The sequence below is a fragment of the Urocitellus parryii genome, chromosome 1, assembly GCF_045843805.1.
Source record: "Urocitellus parryii isolate mUroPar1 chromosome 1, mUroPar1.hap1, whole genome shotgun sequence".
NCBI classification, from domain to species: Eukaryota; Metazoa; Chordata; class Mammalia; order Rodentia; family Sciuridae; genus Urocitellus; species Urocitellus parryii.
The window spans coordinates 266,405,698-266,425,951 of record NC_135531.1 but is presented as its reverse complement, the minus strand read 5'-3'; the positions used below and the strand labels follow the sequence as shown (position 1 = coordinate 266,425,951).

Sequence of the window (20,254 nt, the reverse complement as noted above, 5' to 3'; positions counted from 1 at the left end):
TGGGCCTCAGAGGATCAGCTTCCATTCCTCCTTCACCAGACAGTAACACTGCACTCACTACATTGCATACTGATGGGTACCCAGACTATAACAGGAAATAAGATGTGATCCCTGCTTATATAAAAAGAGACTACGCTGTCATGGTTCTTTCTGGGTATTTTCCAACTCTGACATTCTATGAGCTAGATAAAGGACAATGTAGGCAGCTAAAAGGGCTGCAAAGATACCAATTTTGCTGTTTTCTAACTATATCATCTTGGGCAAATGAGATAATCTTTGAGTCTCAGTTATGTTATCTGGAAGATGGAGGGATAACATGCAATACTCTGCAGAACTGGCAAACAGACTAAATTAGATAACATCCTTATGGGCCTAGTTAACACAACACCTGGGACATAGTGGGTATATAATAATGGTTGTCAGTAGGATGATGGACTGGAGCCTAATCATCTCTAAAGATTCTGAGGTGGTAACACTTAAATGCAAAATAACTTTGATGAAGAAAAATACAGGGTGATAAACACAATAAGAAAGACACTGGCAGGGTCTCCTAGATACAGTGTGGAAAAGCAGTAGGGAGTGGGAGCAAGTCAAGGATAGCTCTCTCTGCCTCTCCAGAAGTGGGCCCCAAGTTGCTGTTCAGGATGGGCAGGGTTAGGGGCAGCAGCACTTGTCCTTGATGTTGCTCATCACCCACAGAAAGGCAGGAAGACAACACAAAAACAAGTATGTGTAGGGACCAGTTAGTTCAGCAATGCAGGATGTGAGTATGGGAGAGAAGAGGTTGGGTAAGACCTTAGCGGCCATGGGTAGGCTGACATATGGTGCTGGGAAGGGAAGGGCAGAGTAAGGGGTTAACTAACGCAATGCTTGCCTGTAACAGGAATTTGAGACCAGCTACCCTCTCTTCCCCCATAGAGGAATGGAGGTTGCTGAGCACTGCTTAGGTTCTCACCAGTGCCTCTTCTCATTGTGGGTCCTTGACCCAACAACCCAGGAAGCCACTGGACCTCTGTGAACTTATGGCAGATATGTGGGCATCAGCCTTTGCTCACCCTGGCATCCAAACACACTCACACTCACACTCCTAACTCACCAATGGCAAGATCTAGCACAGGACCTTCACAGTCTGTCACTCCAACCCGAGCCTGTATCAATATGTTCTCTGGCAAACAGCACCCTCAGAGCAGCCTACCAGTCCCAAGCAAGGCCCTCCTTACTGCCAGGCAGTCTTGTTGCTCCCAAATCCCCTCCCAGCCAGGTCTGGGCACCTTTCCAACCCTTTCAGCAGCCTTACCGAGCTCAGGAGAGGTAGGTCGGACCCTGCGACCTTTGCCCTGGCTGCGGGGTCCTCTTCGGTCCCAAGCCCCCCAGGGACCATCCTCCTCTGGTCCTCTGCGCAGCCTCTTCTCGGCCTCAGGCCCTGCCCTGTTCTTCTCCAAGGTTTGGGGCACAGCAGCGCCCTCCAGGCCCGGTGTGGCCCAGGGCAGAAAGCGCACTGCCTGCGCTGGGGGCTCCCGCTTCCGACCCGAGGGGGCTTTCGTCTGGGCCTCCGGGAGATCAGCATTGTGGGGCGGCACAGGGCTCCTGCACTCCTGTATGGCTCTGCCCCGGGTGAGTGGGAACTGATCCCGACGCCGCCTAACCTCCTGCTGTGGGCCTTCCCCAGGCTCTGTCCTGCCCAAAGGGCCACGGCTTCTGGGCCTCCCAGGCTCTTCTACAGACTTGCCCACAATACTGGGAGGAGGAGGCTGGGTGGCGGCAGGGCTCACAGCCCGTGGAGTCTTGGGGGTAGAGGGCCGGGAGAAGAGTGGGGGTTCTCCAGGCTCTCGAGGGGATGGGGCACGCTGCAGGGTGGCACGCAGGGACTCATGGGAGCGCACCAGTTCCTCCCGCGAAGTGGAGCGGCGTATGCGGCCCAGCTCCTGCGCGAAGCGCAGCTCGAGATCAGAGGCAGGGCTGCGCTGTCGTGTGCGTTCGTCCAGCGAGGCCGCCTTCTGCTGGAACAGGCGGCGCCGCTCGGCCACACTGCCCTGTGGCGCCTGCAGCTCCTCCTGAGAGGCCCCAGGTATGCCCCACGCAGCGTCGCCTACGGACTTGGGCTGTTCCAGGGAGCGGGCCTTGCGTAGGGGGACCCAGGGCCGCAGGGGCGCTGGGGGCGAGTCGCTGCGCTCCAGGCTGCGACGTCGCTCCTCAAAAAACTGCAACTTGTCCAGGATGCGGGAGCCGGCTCGCACCAACCTCGGTGAGCGGCCCAGCCCCGACAGGCGACCTGAGGCCTCACTCAGTGGCGTCTGGGGCCGGGACTCTGTCGTACCCGCCAGCGAGGGCCCCGATGACTTGGACTTTTTGCCTCGTTTCTCTTCCGCGGTGGCGTCCTCCGGTAGCTCAGGCTCTTGAGTGCGCCGATGGAGCGATGTGGGGGTGGCTGGGGGCTGGGCGCTGGGTCCTGGTGGAGCCCTCTTACCCACCCTAGGGGATGGTGGCGGGAGCAGCGCGGACTTGGAAGGAGGCGGAGGGGCAGGGCGAGGACGCGGGGCTTCACTAGCCTGCTGAGGCTGAAGGTCAGGTTCCTCCCTGCGCAGTCCACTTTGAGGGATGCTGCTGCAGAACCAAGACCAAGAGGGGTAGAGGATTCAGGGAGCCTCCCCTCCTAGACTCTCAGCTTGTGACAGGGATTAGGCGGTGGGACATGCTGGGCAGGCTTGGGGGTGACATGGGCCAGACCCTCCTGCCCCCACCCCCTGGAGAACCGCACAGCCAGAGCAGGGGCTGGGGAGAGGCCAGCGGCTCATGCACCAGAAGACTGGGCTAGTGGCTGAGTCCAGGTACAGACTCAACCCCAGGAGCTCTGGCCAGCCCCCTCCCCCCAGGCCTGGAAGCTGGGAACAGCAGGAACAGAACTGAGCATGGGCGAGAAAAAAAGAATGAGGTTTAGGACCCAAAGACGAAGTGGTGAGGGAAGACAGGAGGGTTGGGTAGGGAGGGGTCCTCTCTAGAATGCAGTCTTCTACTCATTCCTGCCCTCAGCTGGCCCCCACAGCCCAGCCCAGCCTCAGAAGAATGCATCCCCTTCACAGTGGCCCTTAGAAGAAGGGCACTGGCCTTCTCTACCAAACACAAGACTTTATAGAGCAGTGCCCCATCCATGTGATGACCTAGCTCCTGTGGAGACCTGACTCCATTTCTAACACCACCTACAGTAGGGCAGAGCAGGCAGCAACTGAATCCCTGGGAATAGGATACCCAGACTCCTGTTCTCTTTGCTCAATCTGCCCCAGCATAGACCTTTGTCTTTGTTCTGCCCCTGGGAAAGGAACCCTGAATCCTTGAAAACCCTCCTGAGAAGTGCTGAAATTCCCTCCAAAGGGTAAATCGAGAAGTAATTACCCAGTGGGCCTGAACAGGGAGTGTGCAAGATGAGGAGGGAAGTAGCCTATCAGCCCAGGATACCCCCTCACCTAGCAGAGCTTTGATATCCAAGAGATAGACTTCAGTTTCCCCCTTATGGACCCTTGGTGGGGGGAAATCAAACATAAAGATAACAAGACAAGGAATCTGAGCTCTATTACCATACCTGACACATTAGAAATAACTTTAAAACTTATAAAACGGGGCTGGGGTTGTGGCTCAGTGGTAGAACGCTTGCCTAGCACGGGTGAGGCCCTGGGTTCGATCCCCAGCACCACATAAAAATAAATAAATAAAGATATTGTATCCAACTACAACTAAAAACTAAATATTAAAAAATAATATAAAATGGCTTATTGAATATTTACTGTGTGGCCAGGCATATACAAAGTAATTCAAATGCATTGAGTCATTTAATCCTCCCAACCCCTTGAGATAGGAACTGATATTACCCCCATTTACAGCTCCCCAAATGGCCCCCATTACCTCTACCATCAGCCACTCCCCTCTTCTCCTATAGCACTCCCTCCAGTATCTGCCAGCCCCCAAATCTCCAAAAATGACTCCAGTGCTTCACTCCAAAAAACCAAGGCTTCAGACAGGTTAAGTGTCTTCCCAAGGTGACATAGCTAGGAAATGGGGCACTGAGGTTGAAACCTAAGTGAATCTGACTTCTGAGTCCTTGTTCCCTTCAACTGTTTAGGTTTCTAGAGAGACAGAAGGGAAGAGAAATAGGACAGTACCAGCCAGGAGTCCTAGGAGTGCCTAAGTGTAAGGATGTTTTAGACTACCTTGGTTGATCACCCACATTGCAAGACCCACCTCTGGCTGGGGGCAGAGGAGGTAATCTTGAGTGCCCCAGGAGGCAGAAAAGCCTCAGCCAGCCACCAGCAGAGAGGTATAGTCTACTCTGGGGGAGGGGTAGCAGAGTCCCTGAGGAATGGCCTCTGGGAACTGGGTGAGGTCTGCAGAGAAATTGGGGACAGCAAAAGAGGCCTCTTGCCGGCAGCTCCAAGAGCTCCAGGCCAGACTCTACCAGACATCACTAAGGAAATGGGTTCCTCCGAGTTGCCATAGCAACTCCAGGCTCTGGCTGGGGCCTGGGAAAGGCAAGAAAGGAGAGGCAGTACAGGGTACAGGAGCACCAATGATAAGCCAAGGGAGCTCCCCAGGCCCCTGTCCCAGACCAGACCTCTCCTGTGTCTACCACTGGCCACTCCAACCACTTATGAAATAGCCCCCTCCCCAGACCCCTTCTTTCTACTCCATGAAGGAGGTACCTCCTCCATACCCATACCCATCACAAAGCAGGCCCCCTCACAGCTCCCCAAATGGCCCCCATTACCTCTACCATCAGCCACTCCCCTCTTCTGCTATAGCACTCCCTCCAGTATCTGCCAGCCCCCAAATCTCCAAAAATGGCTCCAGTGCTTCACTCCAATATCTCCACTTGTTACCACCCCCAACCTGGACAACCCTGGACCCCACCCTCGGTGTTTCCCACAAGATAATCGCCTGCCCCCTGCTGCTGTCACTCCAAACCCTCCACTCCACCCCAGCCTGCTGTCTCTAGCCCCTCCTTCTCCCAGCCCTCTGCCTCCCCACAGCCCACGTCCATCCTCCTGCTTTTGCAGGCCCCTCGCCCCATCTGCCCCTGACCACCTCGGGTTCTCTTCTCTCTCCTGGGTGCTCGCCTGCTCCCCTGCTCTTCCCTTCTCTCCCGGGAGCTGCTGTGCGGAAAGGTTCTGTTCCTCCCAGAAAAAGGCCCACATGGGAACAGGAATGTGCAGAGAGATGAAAAGGCAGCAGCTGCTGAGACAGCAGGCACGGAGGGGGCAGGGGGGATCCTAGGGACAACTGGAGCCTGAATGGGCGAGGCAGTAGAGGGCCCCTGACAAACTGGAGCTCTCAGAGGAGACAAGGAAGGGACAGAGGAAGGGACAGAGGGGTCCATGAGACCATGGAGATGGCACAGTGGGCCAGGACAGGTGGGAGCAGAAGGACGTGGGAGGTGATGGCCACGGAGGGAATGGTGTGGAAAGAGTGTAGCTGGGGCCAGCAGTGGGGGGTGGGGGGTGCACAGAGATGGATGGGGCAGGGGAGATGGGGTGGAGGCTGATGGAGCAGTAATGGGCGGTGCAGGACAGCATGGTGAGATAGGACAATGCAGGCCCAGGTGAGGCCATTACTTACACGTGGATGGAGAGCGCCCGTCCTCTGTACAGACTGAACGCGCTGCCATACAGGTCACTGGCCACCGAAAGGCTATCCTCTGACCCCCAGCTTGCGCCCACCAGATTAGCTCGCGATGCCCGCACCAGCGGCTCCACCCCCAGGTGCCGTGGCCCGGCCCCGGTTGCCTGTGCTTGCCTTGGGCTGCCTGGGAGGCGGCAGGTGCCACCCCCGCTGCCCGCTTCCTGTTCCAGGACGGTCTGCCCGCTGCCCCACCAGCTCACTTGCTCCTCTGAGGTTCCTGTCACGGAGGTCGGGGGTGTGTCCAAGGAGGTGCCCACCAGGGTGTCAGAGCCCCCTAGAGAAAGGAGCACAGTAAGACCTAGGTGCCCCTTGCGGGAAACCCTCCTGCCTGCTCTCAGAGCACCCAGAGAGCTCACCCGTGGGGGTGCTGAAGGCCCCGTCATCCCGAAGCTCCAGGCGCTGGGTCCCCTGCACATCGCTGATGTCATCCTCAGCTGTCTCTGAGTCTGGAGAAGAAGGGGTCTGTGTGGGCAGGGCCCTCCTCCTTCTCCTCCAACTCTTGCCTAAGTCGCCTCCTGCCTCCCCCACAGCGAGCTCCATCTTACCACAGGTAGGGCTTTCAGGACCCAGTCTTCTCTCCTCTTTTGCTTCTGCCACCTCCCTGCCCAGATTCCCACTTCAATGCCCTGGCTCCATCCCTGACCCCCTGGCTACTCACCCTTGCCTCCATGGGGCCCTCAACACTGCCATCCTCCCTCCTGCCCAGTTAATGGCTTACCAGGGACTCATCCCCTCCCCCTCCTCTCCCTGTGTGGTGCCCAAAATAACAAGGTCCTAGGTTCCAAGGCTCTAAAGTCTGGGTTCCAGTTCCCCAGAAACAAAGGGGAGTCACCTCAGAGTCGAACTGTCAGGGCACTCGACCAACTGCAGGGCCAGCCTGTCCTGCACCCTCAACCAGCTGGAAGGCATCAGGGTACACAGCTGAGGCAGGGTGAGGAGAGGCCAGGGCTGGGCAGGGTAGAGGGGGAAGTGGGGGTAGGGCAGAAGCCAGCTTCCTACCGTAACTTTGCTTTCTGCAGGAGCGGAAAACTTCGCTTCCATAGGAGCAGCAGGAGAGAGATGTGGACAGACAGTTATCAGAGTGTTTGTGGGATGGGACATGGAGGACAGAAGGGGCACAAGGGTCCCCAGTGCCTGGTGGGGATAGATGGGGGAGGAGGACACCAGATGTGCCCAGCATAGGGAGCCATCCCCATGTGCTGGGCTGGTTGTTCCAACTGGCCCAGTGGTTCTGGGACCCTGAACCCTTCCTGGTGCTCCTACTGGCCATACTCACACCTGTTTGGGCCCAGTTCAGCCACAGACCTGGGCCTTCAAATATTAAGGGTCAGTCCCACCCTCTACTACAAAATTTGTACTATGCTTTGACCCTTCCTTACAAAAGAAACCACATCTGTCTGCATGGGGCTGGGACAGGCACTCTCCTCAAGAATCCTCTCTTCTACTGGTGAGTGGTTCTTTAAAAATGCCCAGAGTTTGAGTTAGAAACAAAGATTCCTGGGCATATTTTTTTAACCTTCCCAGAGTCTATCAGGTTCTGTGCCTCAGTTTTCCCCTGGGTGCCATGACAAGCAGGAGCCATGTGCTGGTTGCCATAGCATGGAAATATGCTCCTCCTCACTTGGTCTCACAGATGAAGAATGGGGAGCCCAGGCCCATGGTAGGGTGTGCTGATAAGCCCCCTTCCCATTGCTAGGTCCTCTCTCAGCTTCAGGGCCCAGGGGTCCTTCTTGGGTGGGTGGGTAGATGAATTGGGGGGGGTGTCCCACATCTTATGGGCTATCTTCGGGGCCTTGATGCCTCATGAAGGGACATGGATCAAGAGGAGGAGTGGGCATGGGCTAGAGCAGTCCACGCACCATGGGTAAGTCGGCCAAAGGCCCGGCGGGAATGGCCGGTTTTCTGAAAGAGAAAAGCCAGAATGAGTTGTTGAGGGGGAAGCTTGCTCCTGAGTCCCTATACCTCCCAGTCCCAGCCTGCTATATCAGGCAAAAATGCATACTAGGGGCCAGTGGGGGGGGGCATAGCTTGCCGGGTAGAGAGTGTATCCACTCTGCCTTCCTCCAGGCCACTCAGCTTGGCTCAGCAGCAGGGGAGGAAGGTGAGGGAACAGAAAGGCTGCAGGTCCAACTCTGGGACTCCCTGCTGGACAGAGGCTTATAGCCTGGGACCAGATAGAGGAGAGGAGATGTGGTAGCCAGGATGGCTGATAAGAAAATGGAGGGGGTGCGCTTGAATGACGAGAGATGGAGGGCCAAGGACACAGATTCCTGTTGTGGGGAAGGACAGATACCTGGGATAGGTGTCAAGAGGACGGGGAAGGGGTGATGGGGGGGGGGGCAAAGAGTAAGGATCCCCAAGGGGCCAGAGCCCCAGGAATGCAGGAAGGATGCCCGGGTACGCGAAGGACAGGGCAGGGCTTGGGGGAATTTAGAGCTCAGCGAAGATCCCTTTGCGTTTCTTTCAGGAGCTTCAGAAGATGGAAGGCTCCAGAGTGGGGAGCTGGGGAAAGCCGGGCGGGGGTCGGGGACTGGGGTTGGACAGAGGCGCCAGAGATGGCGAAGCAAACGGGTGCCCCGCGCCGAAGCTGCAGCGGTGGCCTCCCAGGTGGTCTCGGGGACTGGGGACTATAGGGGATTCTGCCCTTCAGCTTGGGGAGGGGCCTGAGCACTCAGGACGCGGGTCGGGGCGCCCCCCGCCCAGACACCGGGCCTCCGCCGTCCGCGAGGCTGGGGTGGGGCTGGCGCCTCTCCAACGCCCCCTCCCCCGGGCCTAGCCGCGGTGACCCGCCCTCCCTACGGGGCGCCCAGCCCTTCCTGCCCCCTCCCTGCGCTGCCCGCCCCCGGAGCCCTCACCTGGAAACGCTTCTTCACCCACAGCTTCTTCATGGCGGGGGAGGGGGCCGGGCCGGCGGCCGGGCGAGGAGGGGACGGCGGGGGCGGGGCGGAGTCGGAGGCGGGGCCGGGGGCGAGCTGGGGAGCGGGCGGGAGTCCGCGCGGGTGGCGGAAGGAGCCGCCGGGCCTCGGGAGCCCCGGCGGGGGTAAAGCGAAGGCGGCGGCGGCGCCCAGAGCCCGCCCTCTCCTGCAAGCCTGCACCCCACCTGGCGCCCCTACCCTTTCCTGCCCCTCTGCGTCCCCTGGGGCGGCCCTCACCTGCCTTCCCGCACGCCCACAGGACAGCTCCCGCTGCTGACAGCCCCCACTCCACCCGCATCTGCCTCCCGGGCCCTGGGCACATGGGGAAACTGAGGCACAGAAAGGGCGGGGTGCAGCGGCCCCAGGCTCAGGCCACTCTCATTGGCAGCCCAAAGCCGCCTCCAGGGCGTCTCCTCCGTCCTCCAGCCCGGCGGCCCTGGAAGGTCAATAGCATCTCCACTCTCTCACTCCGCAAACATGCGCACACGCAGACGGTGCCAGGCAGTACCCAAATCACTGCAGGACAGAGCCCGGGTGGGGGCGCCTAGGTCATACTCAAGGGTTCTTGGGGATGGGGGCTCCCTGCTGACGCGGACCCAGGCTATAAAATGCCCAGGATCCTCAAGACAGCCTAAGACGGCTTTCCTCCCTTTGCCTTGAATTTCTTGATGCCCTACACACACACACACACACACACACACACACACACACATACACTAAGGTGCCCAGAGGTACTACTCTTATTCGCAGAGTGGGCACACTCACCAGATGTTTGTTTGGGTCAGGCTGGGATTGAACTCAGAGCCTCCATGCTAGGCAAGTCCTCTACCACTGACCTAAATCCCCAGCCCTCAACAGATTTTTTTTTGTTCCCCCCACTGCCCTCCCCACCCACCCTATCCTCACCCCCATCATCCTACTCAGCACCATGAGCTCTTTGCATAAACCAAGTTCTATTCCGTCCTTCTCAATAATCATGGTAGCTAGATTTCTTTAATATTTACCAAGTACCTGACATTTTATAAATGCAACACTTAACAGCAACCCCATGAGCTTGAAGCTTTTATGAGCATTCCCATCCCCACTTCACTGACAAGCCACTAAGGCTCAGAGAGTTCCTGTGGCTTAGCCAGAGCCACACAGCTTCTGAGTCTGCAAGTCTTCTGATTGAAATTCTCATCCCACCATGTTAAATGGTTTAGTGTCTACAGTACTAAGTAATTGTTAACAAATATTGCCTTCTTGGTCTGTACTAGACATTGTGCTAAGCACTTTGTATGAAAAAAACTCATCTAGTCTTCACAACAGGGAATGAGATTGAGGCATGGAGACATTTGCCCAAGCGCACACAGCCAGGATAGAGGGAGCCAGGATTCTATGACTGGATGATTGACCATTATGCCATAAAGCATCACAAGCTGATTGGTCAGTGTGTCTTCTAAACTTATTGCTTTAAAGCCTGGTTACTAAAATAAATTCAGAGGTAGACTAATGAGTTTTATTCAACCTGCACAATATTTGGGGTGGCACAAGCATCTCAAAGTCAGCGGCTGACAGTAGCACCGCCCACATTTCAGTTTCTGTTTGGCCCCTGAAGTTATTTGAGTTTGCACCCTATTTTTTTTTAAGTTTAAGGTCACACCTTATACCTTCCAGATACATACAGGTGTTCTTGTGTCCCAGACTGTCAGTGGCAAGTGTGTCAAGTACAGATCCATACACAGGGATGTGCATTGAGAGAGCATGTGTGTCTGTCCATACTGCTTCCAGCCAAAGGACCCTGGACACCCCAGATGTCCCACCCAGATGGGGTAGCTGAGATGGGAGAGGGGGTAACTTGAGCCTCTGCTCCCCAGGAGAATCCGAGGGGCTGGCACATTCCGTAGCAAAAATAACCAATGAGCAGCGGGCGTGAGTGACGGGACAGCTGGGCCTAGGAGGGGCGGGGAGATTCTGTGCTCCTGCCCTGGACCTGTGTTGCTGAAGTGCTGGTCTGGGACATGCTCTCAGAGTGGGCCTCTGCCGTTTGCCCTAGATTGCCCCATTTTCCTTTGCTCCTGGGCTGGCAGCTGTGCTCTCCTGCTATTCCCAAACTCAGGTTTCCCATTTCCATGTTGCCAGCATTTCCCCTTAGCTAGAGAAAATCCAAGTCCTTGTGCCATACCTGATCTCTCAAGAAGACACTCCTTTGAGCTGCAGGCACCCACTCTCTTCCCCTTTGTCTCTCTTTTCTGCCTCCATTCAGTTTCTCCCTCTTTCCCCTCCCTCACTAACTACCCTGCTCTGTATTTCTGACACACTGTATAATTTACCTATTTACTACATTTGTTGTATATTGTCTGTCTCTCTTCTCTAGAAAGTAACCTCTAGGAGGACATGAATGTTAGTTTTTTCCTCTTCACTCGTGTATTCCAAGTACCTAAAACAGTAATTGGCATATAAGAGGCACTCAATAAATATGGGAATAAATGGTCGTAGAGCTACAGAGGTGGGGTGGGATAAGGAGTGCTAGGGAGGGGGACAATGGATCTTCTAGAATAGCTTTCTTCATCCAGTTGTCCCCACTTTTCTGTCTTGACCCAGATCCTTTTCTAAGAAACAGTTGGAGAAGTGACCACCCTCCTGATTCTACCCAGAGCTTCTTGGAAGGATCTGCTCTGATCAGCACAGTGTCTCCTGCAAGGGCTTTGACTCACTGCTCCTCTCTGCTCTTTTCTTGCTTCCCTCCCAGGCCATCCTTCTGCTCACACTCTGGCCCCTCCTCCTCTCTCTGATTGGCATTTGGCATGAATGGATAGCAACACTCCATACCCATTCCCAGCTCCATACTAGTTTCCTCCTGGGTTTTCATCTATTCACTTCAAATTCCAGAAAATAAAAGAAGATGAAATTGCAGAATATTTCTTAACATGGGTTCTGGTGCACTCCCTATCTTTCCTTTGCTTAAACTGACTCTCTCTTCCTATCTCTAACTTTGCCCTTCATACCTTCCGTCCCCAGAATGGTTCATTACCATCTGTTGACCTTATGATTGACACCAAAGTCCCTCAGACCCTGTGAAAAATTCCAGCTAACACATGGGCAGGCATCCTTCACTTGCCCCTCCTCTCAACCGTGCCCTCTCCCTCTTACCCCCTTACAAAGAGGCTTCCCCTGCAGCCACGCATGCCCCAAGCTTTGAGGGTAGCAAAGTGTTCCCATCACTTAATCTACATATGGCTCCTCAGCTTGTACAGGTGGAAACCTGGTGTTTTGAAAGAAAAGAATGCCTGCCTCGGTGGCTGGAGACTAGATCAGAAGGTAGATTGCCATGTTGGCAGCAGAAAGATGTTCATGATAACGAATCTTGTTGAAGCCTTCCCACCCATCTGTTTCTGTGAGCCAGCAGTGTGGACCCAGACTTACAGACTCAAACCCAAACCTACCCCCTTACCAGCCATGTGACAGACCTTGGGTAAATTTTCTCCTTGAACCCCAGTTGTTTTTATGACTAACTGTCATAATAGTAACCTGGGGTTTGGAAGATTAAATAATTAAATGGGATAGAGTGCCTGACACAGTTAAGGACTTTATAAACATCCTGCATTTCTACTATCTTCACCTCCCATTTTTTCCTCATTTCTATATCCCCAAATCCTATCACTACCATCCCAGTTTCTCACACCCTCCAAACTCCCCAGCCTGCAGCCCACTCATCACCTCAAGGACCCAACCTCCCAGGGCCTAGCCAATACCCATCCATCCTGAGCCTTGCCAGGACTCTTAGCATCACCCTGTCTCGCTGGGCCAAAGAACAATCTCAGCCAGGAAACTGCCTCCTTCTCTTTGCAGCCAGGTCCTTGCTTGGCTTCCTCGAGTACCCTGAATCCTGCTGTTGATTCCAACCAAGAAAGTTTTCCATGAGTAAGTCTCAGCAGTGCTGAGATATTTGTGCAGCTGCCTCTGTTCAAGAGCTGTCACTGGGAAGGGACTGGTGGAGGGGTGGGCAATAGAAGGAAATGGAAGCCAGACTCATCAGTGAATCTCCCAACATCACCAAAGCCAAGCCTCTCTCCCCCAAATCATGGGGGAAGGGTATAATTGTTAACCACCTGGTTCTTTCCAGCGGGACAGAATGAGGCTTCCGTTTGTTGTGCTGTCTTCTGTCTGTACAATCTGGACATGTTCTCATATGTGACATGCTGCAGCCCAATCCTCTTCTGATTCTAACATGAATGTCAAAGGCCCCAAATCCAGCCCCACAGCACCAGGGGCCTTTTCCTCACCCACAACCTTCAAACCTGTGATTCATCAGAGCAGCCCAGACTGGAGACTGTACCCAGCCTCTGTCTAGTTAAACCCAGCCAGAGCTGAACTCTGCCCACCATGCCACCCTGATAATTAAGCACTTGGAGGGACCAGGCAGACTAGGAGGCTCCCATCTTAAGAAATGCCAGGCCTGTACCATATCAGACACTCCCCAAATACTGCAAGGCTCACTCAGTCTTTCTCTCCCTCTCTCTCACTTTTCAGAACTTCTTAGTAAAGAGCCCCCAGAGCCAAAACTAAGAGCCTGGGATGGGATGGCCATACCTAGCTGCATGTCTTAGGTAGATCTCCCTCCCCTCTGGTCCACAATGTCCTCACCTGTAAAAGGAAGCGTTTGGAGCAGCAGTTCTCTGTGGACCTGTCCAACATTAAACAAACATTATGACCACTGCTCTTTCTCTGTCCTTCCTTCATCTTACCTAATATCTCTCCCTTCCTACACCTGTTCTCATTAAGGTACATACCTTACCCTTTGATTTATGTTGTTTCAGCACCCTTTACTCCTGAGGGGACCAGAGCTAAGTAAGTCCAGTCCTTCCCCAGCTCAGAATGCACTCCACTCCATCACCCCAGGCTGCAGAAACCTGTACCTGAAGAGTGGCTAAGCCAATCAGGAGAAGTTAGCTTTAGCCTTCTCTTACTCAGGTCTGGCCACAGAGACCATGAGGAACCAGTAGTTGGAGACCCTGGGAAGTGATCAGGGTCAGGCTGGGAGAGGAGATGCTGAGAGCTCAGTTTCCTAGTCTCCTTTTTCCTATAGCTGCTGAGGTCTTCCCTTCATCCTGGGGTCTCCTCCCCAGGTTCCTAGGATTGGCCCCTATAGGAGACCACCCAACTGGATTGAGATGTCCTCTGACAAATTCCTGGAACAGTGACACCTCCTTCCAGTTGTTTGCCATCTCCCCCATTCTACTTCCTCAAAATTCTGTTTTCTACCCAAGGCTCTGTCTTTGACCAAGAAAAGAACCATTCAGCTAACTCAGGAAATGAGAAAATAAAAACGGAAGCCCAAATATTGACCCAAGGAGAATCCCCACCAGGCCCATCAGAACCACAAGCACAGGGCCCAGGCCCCTGTCCTTCCCTTCTGCCTCAGACCACCAGCCTGGAACTGTACCTCCACAAGGGTCTGCCCAGAACATCCCCATTCCATGCCTCCCCAAATTCACTCTGGAACCTTAGTGGACGTGGTCCACAGGTTTTCCACCCCACCTCTCCCCGCCCCTTTCCCACATCTGTTTGTATCACCACACAGATCCAGCGCTTCACAGCCTGCACGAGTATTCCACACATGCATGCATGTGATTGTCAATCCACCCTGGCTCCACCTCCTGATGTCCCAGACCCTTCTGCCCTGCCTGGTGCTGATCACACCAGCCCTGCCACAGCAGTGGCCCACCCCCTCCACAGTGCAGCCTGGACCCCGGGGAACTGGCCCCTCCTTCAGACAGGCACACACCTGCAAAGGATTCATGGCCTGGTTCTCAAGTCTGTTCCTGGAGCTGAAGAAGAGGATTTCTCCAGGGAGGCTTCTCTCTCTACAGGAGAGCTGGGAGGGCTTCCACTACAGAATTCCCCAAAAGGCCAGTGTGGTCTCAAGCTGGGCTCACCAACTGCTGACCCTTGACCTCTGACCTTTCGGTGGGGGAGCCTCTGCACCTTGACACCCTTTCCCTGCATTTCCCTCTGGATCTGCACTTGGGGCCTGCACAGCTGAAAAGCCTGGGCACCTGGGAAGAAGGCGGAGGAGCCGCTACCTGGCCCACGTGGCCTGGGCAACCCTTCTCAACTCCAGCTCCCCCCAGCCCGCCAGGGATGGCCCCACCTCCCCATTACCTCCGACCTCCAGCACAGTGAGCACAGCCTCGCAGGAGGCCCGGCCCCGCTCGTTCTGGGCCCTGCAGCTGTACACGCCGGCGTCCTGCGCCCCGCAGCTCCGCAGCCACAGGCAGCTGGGCTCGGGCACCGGCGCGGGCAGGAGCTGCCCATCCCGGAACCAGCTGAGGCTGGGCTGGGGCGTCCCGCTCACCACCACCCGCAGCCGCACGTCGCCGCCCGCACACACCGCCGCGTTCTTCAGGGGTCGCAGGAAGACGGGAGCCCCAGCCCCGGCCCCGGCCGCCGGGGCCCCTCCGCCGGCCCCCACTTTGGCCCTCTTCGGGGGCACCCCTGGGCTGGGGGGTGCCCTCGTGCCCACGTCCTCGCCTCGCGTGCCCCGGGCTTTCTGCATGGCCTCTGCGAGCTGGGCTGGGGGGACGCTGGATCTAGGCGGCCACGGGACACCCGGGAGGATGGTGACTTGGGAGACGAGTCCTGGGGGGCCGGCGGCCTGCCTTCCTGCTGCCCGCCCGCCTTCGGCCTGTGCTACCCAGAAGGTCACCGGGGCGGCCGCGGTTGCGCCTCGGGGGCTATTTTTAGGCCCCCCGGCTCGGGTTGCGTTGCGAGGGAACTGTGGAGGGAGGGGGCAGCAAAGGAGGGGACTTGGACTCCATCGGCTCCTTCTCTCCCTCCAGGAGCCCCCATCGCCAGTCTTCCAGCCCTGGCTCAAATGAATCCTTAGGGATTGGTTCCAGGCCCCCTCTTTCATGGGGTGCCTGTCCCCCAACCACCTCAGCCCCACGCAGGGGAATCAAGTTACCCCTGGGCTGAGTCCCATTTCCCTTCCTCCCTCCTCTCAGTCCCAGAGCCCCAGCCTCACACAGCTGGTGGCTGGAGGAAAGGAAGATGGTCTTCGTGTGCTGGGAGAGAAGGCCGGAGAGGCCACCTCCACCTCTCAAGTGGAGGGAGCAGACTGCCCAGCACGAAGGACCAGTGGCCACCCAGCACCTCCATTACATCTGGCCAACAGTAAGACCAGGAGCCTGGCAGTTGGGTGGATTGGGTCTCTCAGCGGTCCTGCCCTCTCCCACTGGATGACACCAAACCTCTCTCAGCCTCCAAGTCCTCATCTGTACTAATAGTAGTTAGTTGGATAGGGTTGCAACAGGCAGAAAAGAGTGGGAAGGACATGGCAGGCAGAGGGACAGCATGAGCAAAATGAGAGCACGATGAAAGAAGAGAATGAGTTCTGAATCAGAAAGGTTTGGAGGGATTGCCCATGGTGGGTTGGCAGTGAAAGTAAGGGATCTGGGGCTTGCCAGACAAGGCTTTGGTTGCTAAGGTCTCTATCTGAGAGCAGGGGTGCAACCATAGGGTTCTACCACAGGGTGTGGGTGGTCAGACTTGTGTTTTAGGAGAATGCCTTTGGCAGCCACAGTGTGGAGGGTGGATCAGGGAGGGTGGCTAACCAGAGCAATGATCCTCCAAGGATGGTGCCTGCTGAAAGGCTGCATCCCAAGAGACCTGGTTCAGTGGAGAGGCTGGGAGGACCCAGGAATCTGTTCATCTAACACAAGGCCCAGCTGACTCTGATGTGTCTAAGGGTTGTACTTTGAGAAACATCAAGACAAGACTTTGTAAAATTCCATAGGAGCCTGACAAAATCCTGTAATCCCAGTGACTTGGGAGACTGATGCAGGAGAAATTCAAGTTCCAGTCTAGCCTCAGCAACTTAGCAAGCCCTGTATCAAAATAATAATAATAATAATAATAATAATAATAATAATAATAATAATAAAAGTAGAGCACCTCTAGTTTCAATCTGTGACATCCCAAAATAAATAAATAAATAGAAAGTTCTGAGGAGATTTGGGGGTATAACTCAGTAGTAGAGTGCTCACATAGCATTCACAGGCCTTGGATTCAACCTCCAGCACTGCAGAGAAATACGTAAAATAAAAATCCAAAGGAGATTTTTGTGCTAGACCAGTTCTGTAACTTGACTGTGGTGACAGTCACATGAATCTACAGATGTGATAAAATTGCATTGAACTAAATGTTCATGTGCACATGTATACATACATACACATACCCTAAGAGTGTGTGTAAAACTGGTAAACCTGAAGAAGGTGGATGGACTATACCAATGTTACCTTCCTGCTAAGCAAACCTGGTGAAGGGTACACAGGATCTCACTATATTATTTTTGACAATCACATGTGAATCAATAATTTCTCAAAATCAAAGGTTAAAAAAACAGTCAATGAGAGACCCAGGCCTGACCTTGAGGCCTGTGGGATGAAGTCAGAGAGGGACTGAAAGAATCCACAAGTCATTTGGAGGATGGGAGAGGCACTCTAGCCCTTACCTTTTCATCCCCTCCTTCATTCTAGGATGCTGAAGTCAAAACCACATAGCACAGTACAGCAGAAACAATTTAAATACTGAATTATATCCATAGAGATTAAGAGCCTTGAGGAATAATTTTTTCTTGTAGTTTGCATATATTAAAGATTACTCTTTGTGTTGGGTTTTGACAAATGCATGGAGTCATACTTGCACCACCCCAGGACCATACAGAGCAGTTCCCCCACCCTAAATATTGCTTGTGAATCCTCTTTGTAGTCAACCACACCCCCTCCACCATCCCCAAGCAACCACTGATGATGAATTGAATTTTACAATGTAAATTGAATTCTAAAAAGGTAAAAATGTGGGAGAAAACATTGCAAACAGAATATCGAGAACAAAGGAATAGAGACTGTTTTAAAAAGCTAAGTAAACCTGAAGCTTCCTAACCCCATGCCTCAAACAATCATGTGGAATGTTGTGGGTAACCTGTGAATCTTGTCTGGTTGGTCAGTTAGTTGAATAAGGAGACCAGATGATCCTGAGCATCTCTAAGCCTCAAGTTTCCTCATCTGCAAAATGAGAGTGGCACAACTCAGAATTTATTTATCCAACAAATATTTTTGAGTTCCTACTGTGTGCATGGCACTCTTCCAGGAGCTGTGACTATAGCAGTGAACAAATCAGATAAGGATTCCTTTCCCCCAGGTTGCTTATAGTCCAGAAAAGACATTCAACAGACATAAAGAAATTGTGAAGATCGTGAGAAGGAGATAAGTATTTTGGGAGTTAAGTACTTTGAGTGGGGGTGGGAATATGAGGTGGGCTTGTTCTTTCAAATAAGGTGGGTGGAGTTGGAACATTGGAGCTAATCTTGAAGGGGGAAGCAAGCAAATGATGCAGGGAAAGATGGCTTCAGGCTAGGTGAGGATATGCCTCATGGGCTCCCAGAAGAGCCAGCAGGCCAGCAAGGCTAGAGAGAGTGAGGGCAAAGTGGAGGAAACTGGATCAGACACCTGGCAGGCACCAGATGGCCTAGCATCTTGCAGGCCATGGCATTTTTATTCTTAGAGAAATGAGAAGTCATCTCAGTGTTTTGAGCAGAGAATTACATGATCCTACATGGTTGTGATGGTATTCAAATATTATATTAAATATTAAAATGAATATTAACTATTTAAAAGGGCCTGGTACAGAGCCCGGAACATGACTTGTCTCCTGCCTGCCTGTGTCCATAGCTGGGGCATGAATTGGCTTGCATCCAAGGATCCGCCGGCCTGCGTGGGGAGGGCACAGGCCCTGGTGTGCAACTGGTGCCCTCTCCTGGAGGAGCCCACAAAAACTGAGACAGCTGGAAGCAGTCAGGTTCTGGCCAGGCCAGTCACCCAGAGCAGCTGGCTTGAAGGCACTTGTCTGTCCCTCAGCATGGGCCCCACAGTACCCTGCTGCCTGGCGCCAGGCTGGGTGTGTGTGCTGCCAAAAAGCCCTGGCTTTCCATCTCAAGTCTGTGGTGTCATGGAAAGATATCTAGGCTCCAGAGGTCAAGGAGCCCAGGGCCTGGTCCTTCTTTGCTACACTCTGCTGTGTGACCTTGGCAGGTCACCCCACCTCTCTGGGCTATGAGGCACTAACTTTCCATTGTAATTGTGTACCAAGTGACTAACGTGGGAAAATCTCAATATGTGTTCATTGAATCAATGAATGAAGTGGGACCATCAGTCCTTCTCGGTGAATATTTAACTTCAAGAAATGTAAAAAAAAAAAAAAAAAAGTGGTATGTATTTATTCAAGAAGTATGTAAACATTCAATGAATACCTACTATGTACTAAGCACTCTTCTAGGTACTCTGTATAGAATAGTGACTAAGATGGATTAAAACCCTACCCTTGGGTTACTGACAATTTAGGTGTTGAATCAGGGGTCACAAATACCTTCCACTTGTACCCTGGGTGAGCTTGTAGTGAGTCAGAGGGGGGATGAATAGAGCCTCAAGGGACAAGGCTGAGAGGGCAGCCAGAATGGACAGAGGGAAAGTGTCTACGGGGCCCTTGGTTTCTGGAACAGGAATCTATCCATTTCCACCATCCTCCTTCCCTCCCCTCAGATGGGATAGGAGCTGGCCTGGGTCTGGTTTTTTGGGTTCAGTGGGAAGTTAACTGGTCAGTCCTCTGTAAGCCCTTCTCTTTCCTCATTCAGAGTCTTGAGATGACCCTAGAGCACCCCAAAGTGCAGGGAAGGGGTTTGCCATGGAGGTGACGGGGTGTGTGTGGAAGGGGCAGGGGACACCGAGTGTCTGGTTGTATGCACACAGCCACATGAGAACCAAGCCTTCTTTGGCTTCTTTTGCCCATTCCCTGGGTCCCAGGGGGACAGGTCTGGAAGGTTCTACACAGAGAATGCTTCCCCTGGGAGTCCAAGGGTGGCTCTGTCTTCCTCCAGGACAGGTGGGTAGCAGTTAGAGAAGACAGGTGTAAAGAGAAGAAGGGCAAATGGGGAGTTTTCTGACACCGTGGCCAGGCAGGCAGAGGACCAGCTCACTGACCATCAAGGAGGCAGCGGCGAGGCTTGGGAAGCAGATTTCTTACTGGGAGAGTTATCCAGGGGATTTCTGAGATCTGACCCTGAGAGTCTAAGATTCTACCCTCCCTCTACCCTAGTGACTAGTCTGTACCCAAGTGTTTTGGGGGGCATGGGGGCTGCCTCCAAAACCTTCCCTGATTTGTGTGTCCCTTTTATCGTTTGTGGGACAGTTGGGTGCACATAACTCATTCAGGAAAAGAAGGATCAAGGCTTTAGAAATGTCTCCAAATATCTCCCCTCCTTATCCACCAGGGCCCAGTCCCAACCAAGAATTTCCCTCACAGAGAGGCCGGCTGAGATTCCAGGGCCCCCACAGTTTCAAGGATAAGAAGCCCCATGCCCATCCCTCTTCTTCTGCCCAATGTGAAGACACTAGAAATGGCATTTCTGGCTCTGTGTTTCCTGAGAGCTGTGGAGTTTTTCTGTAGGCTAGTTGGAGAATTTCCGAGGCCTACAGGGCTCACCCCATTTGAGCACGGGGGCAAAGGAATGACCACGTCCTCTGTGGCAGAGGTGGGGACCTGGAGTAGAGCTCCTCCTGTCAAAGGGGCCTTCTTAGAAGGAGGGAGGGAGCAACTTGTGAACCAGGGCTGCCTCAAAGCAGGGGAGAAAAGCA

General features: G+C 54.0%; 1 protein-coding gene across 10 annotated transcripts in view; it reads right to left on the bottom strand.

Moving 5' to 3' along the window:
• Speg (striated muscle enriched protein kinase) overlaps positions 1-15,707 on the bottom strand; it is a 56,384-nt gene extending 40,677 nt beyond the window's left edge. For 2 of the 10 annotated variants that reach the window (XM_026390404.2, XM_026390405.2), the window contains exons 1-7: positions 14,727-15,362; positions 13,209-13,248; positions 12,674-12,787; positions 6,667-6,701; positions 6,024-6,113; positions 5,782-5,941; positions 1,298-2,604 (exon numbers count right to left, since the gene is read on the bottom strand). In XM_026390404.2, coding sequence (XP_026246189.2) covers positions 1,298-2,604; positions 5,782-5,941; positions 6,024-6,113; positions 6,667-6,701; positions 12,674-12,787; positions 13,209-13,248; positions 14,727-15,120 — 2,140 coding nt within the window. In that variant the 5' untranslated portion in view covers positions 15,121-15,362. Of the gene's footprint in view, positions 1-1,297; positions 2,605-5,781; positions 5,942-6,023; positions 6,114-6,666; positions 6,702-7,526; positions 7,570-8,522; positions 8,571-12,673; positions 12,788-13,208; positions 13,249-14,726 lie in introns of those variants that run through there. The other 8 variants (XM_026390409.2, XM_026390412.2, XM_026390408.2 and 5 more) reach the window with 6 other exon arrangements.
• Between the last annotated feature and the right edge of the window lie 4,547 nt (positions 15,708-20,254).